The sequence below is a fragment of the Trachymyrmex septentrionalis genome, unplaced genomic scaffold, assembly GCF_001594115.1.
Source record: "Trachymyrmex septentrionalis isolate Tsep2-gDNA-1 unplaced genomic scaffold, Tsep1.0 scaffold367, whole genome shotgun sequence".
Classification (NCBI taxonomy): domain Eukaryota; kingdom Metazoa; phylum Arthropoda; class Insecta; order Hymenoptera; family Formicidae; genus Trachymyrmex; species Trachymyrmex septentrionalis.
Window position 1 is genome coordinate 30,327 of NW_017305533.1, and position 2,708 is coordinate 33,034.

Consider the following 2,708-nt stretch of genomic DNA (forward strand, 5'->3'; position numbering starts at 1 on the left):
AATGTTATTTATTGATAATTATTGACAATATTGGCGATTATTATGTTTTAACACTAATAATATATTTTTTTTACATTATTATTCTTCAATAGATATATTCTTACCTGTGATATAATCTATGATCTCTAGTAATCAGCTTTAAGCATCCACCACCATTGTAGGAGAATTGATCGCAAAACTCAAAAGTATTAATATCGACGGCAGATAATTTATTTTCAAACTTGACTAAGTTACCACAAATTCGTATAATGTTCTTCCTATTTTCGTAGATACGTTCTATTCGGATTTCTTTCTTCTTACAAGTTTCGTTGCTTTCATTATTTTCATCTTCAACATCTCCAGTAAGGATTCGTTGTGTCGATCGCGTAAATTGCATATATGGCACAGGAATTGCCAATTGTAGTTGCTGCATACGTAAATTGTAAAATGCTTTTTTCTCGGGCGTGTTTTCGCCGTTTACCGTGTACGGTTCAAAATGTTCCTAAACAAACGCGCATGCAGATATAAATTAGTTTTAAATACCACAAACATTTTAATAAAAATGTTTGACACTTTTAATTAATTAAATAAAAAATCTGATTTATTATTCAAATTTACCTCGCCATTATAATAATAGCAGATACCAGCACCTCGACAGAAGGAAGTTTTAAATGTGTCATTCTCAAAAATAGGTACGTGCACATATAAATAAGGGAATAACTGAGCCCAGAATAAATCTTCTAGAATTAGAAAAGTACTTGGACCAAAGTATTCGTGTGTCCATCCAGGAGCAAATATAGCAACTGAAAGCCCTTTTTCCCGTATTAAATTTAATGCCTTTAAAAATAAAATAAAACATATATTTTCTTATTATCTGAGTATTTATTTAGCAAAAGATATTATAAAGATATTAAAGTGGTAGATAGTAAATGGCAGATTTGTAATATGTAATAAAAGTAGATTTATTTACATATGCTGAGTTAAAGCCACCTCCGCCTGGACATCCTCTTCCCCAAACATCTAATCCGACATAAATATCCTTAATATCGCGACCCAATTCCTTTGCAAGTAAACAACTGTTGCTTAATCGCAATTCTGTCCAAGTATAATTTAAGAATATACCATCGCAGTGCAGGAAAAATTCTCTAAAACAGAAATAATAATTATTAAATTGTATCGTTATATCTGAAATATTGATTTAAAGAATATTACTTGTTATTATCATTGAGTTCATTTTGCCAATTTAATTCACCCTTATTAGTCACACTATCATACCAGATAATTTCCGAATCTTCAATCTCATTGTGAATAGTTTCTGTTAGGTATTTAATGAAATAAATTAAATTATTAATATCTTCTTGCTTAATCTTATTTTCAATATTCAAAAGCCAGCCTTCAAATTGATAACTTTTTGCAATCATTACTAGAGCGTCTGCAAATTTTCTTGCATCTTCTTCCGACGCAAGAATTGTATCCCAGGTATCATTATTTCCTTCCGTGATCACAGTACCCAAAACTTTTACACCGTGATGATGAGCCGCAGTGATCCATCCATAAGGTGGGATAGTCACAAAGTGGTGACTAAAATACACAAATGTATCGACAATACTCCAGTGGTAAAATACATAAGAATCATAAGAGGTAGAACCATGTAGAAATCTATAAATATAAAACAAATACAGATATGATTATAATTCACATATGCATTTACTTAAATTGAGATATTTTGTAAAATTACCTGTCTTCGAGATAACCACCTTTCATATCGTGACAAACTAATGTTCTGGGTTGTTCAGCTCTATCCACTCTTTCCAGTGGAACTTTCTGTGCAACAATATCTGAACCTCGGTATACATAATCCACTGATTCTGTAATATATACCAATGGTAGTTCTATTAATCTACTGTTCAGAGTATCATATAATTCTGCCAATGTATTAAAAGGCAGTAATTCTCTTGCTTCATCGTTGCTTGCCATCTCAATGGTTTCTGATATGCTGTTGCTGCATTTCATGGTTACATTTCAGTTTTCTGATAATAAACTGTAACATATAATGATTCTTCCTGTTGTGTAGCTATCACCGGAAAGTACACATGGTATGATAGTCTATTTTAGAAAAAAGTAGTTCATGGTTTTGATAACATCACTACTCTGTGGTGAAATCACAATGCCAATTATCTAATCATTCGCTACCATTATCTGCTGACAATTATCATGTAAGATGAATGACAGCCAAGAAATCTGTGATAGCGTAAGCAAAACGTTATAATTGCTAATAATTAATTATCAAAAAATTCGAGCAAAACATTGCAATAGATTGTCTCATTAACTTTATTAATTATCATTAATATTAAATATTTTGCTCAGCATTTTCATGTCTTGCCAACATCTGTCACTTCATAATTATTTAAATTAAATATATCATTTTGTGAAATAGCAAATTTTTTTTTATTATTTGTTTGTTCAATAATAAATTTAGTCAACCTGTTATCGCATATTTTGTAAACAGATCCTATTATATTTCTACTGATATTTTATTATAATTCTTCTAAAAAAATTATATAGATATTTTGCAAAATACATTAATAAATAAAGTTTATTTTAATATATATAAAATTAAACTTTTTTTCAATTTTGAGTCATCTTCAGCAAGTCAACAAACATTAAAAAATATATAATCTCACACTTTTGATGCGCGATTAATTTTTAAAAATATAAATATATGTCGG

General features: G+C 29.5%; 1 protein-coding gene across 2 annotated transcripts in view; it reads right to left on the bottom strand.

The window, feature by feature from the left end:
- The window catches only part of LOC108750380 (cytosolic endo-beta-N-acetylglucosaminidase), an 18,232-nt gene extending 16,075 nt beyond the window's left edge, over positions 1–2,157 (bottom strand). For both annotated transcript variants that reach the window (XM_018489793.1, XM_018489791.1), the window contains exons 1-5: positions 1,718–2,157; positions 1,192–1,638; positions 950–1,124; positions 598–816; positions 105–481 (exon numbers count right to left, since the gene is read on the bottom strand). In XM_018489793.1, the coding sequence (XP_018345295.1) occupies positions 105–481; positions 598–816; positions 950–1,124; positions 1,192–1,638; positions 1,718–1,992 (1,493 nt within the window). In that variant the 5' untranslated portion in view covers positions 1,993–2,157. The remainder of the gene's footprint in view (positions 1–104; positions 482–597; positions 817–949; positions 1,125–1,191; positions 1,639–1,717) is intronic.
- Positions 2,158–2,708: the final 551 nt, after the last annotated feature.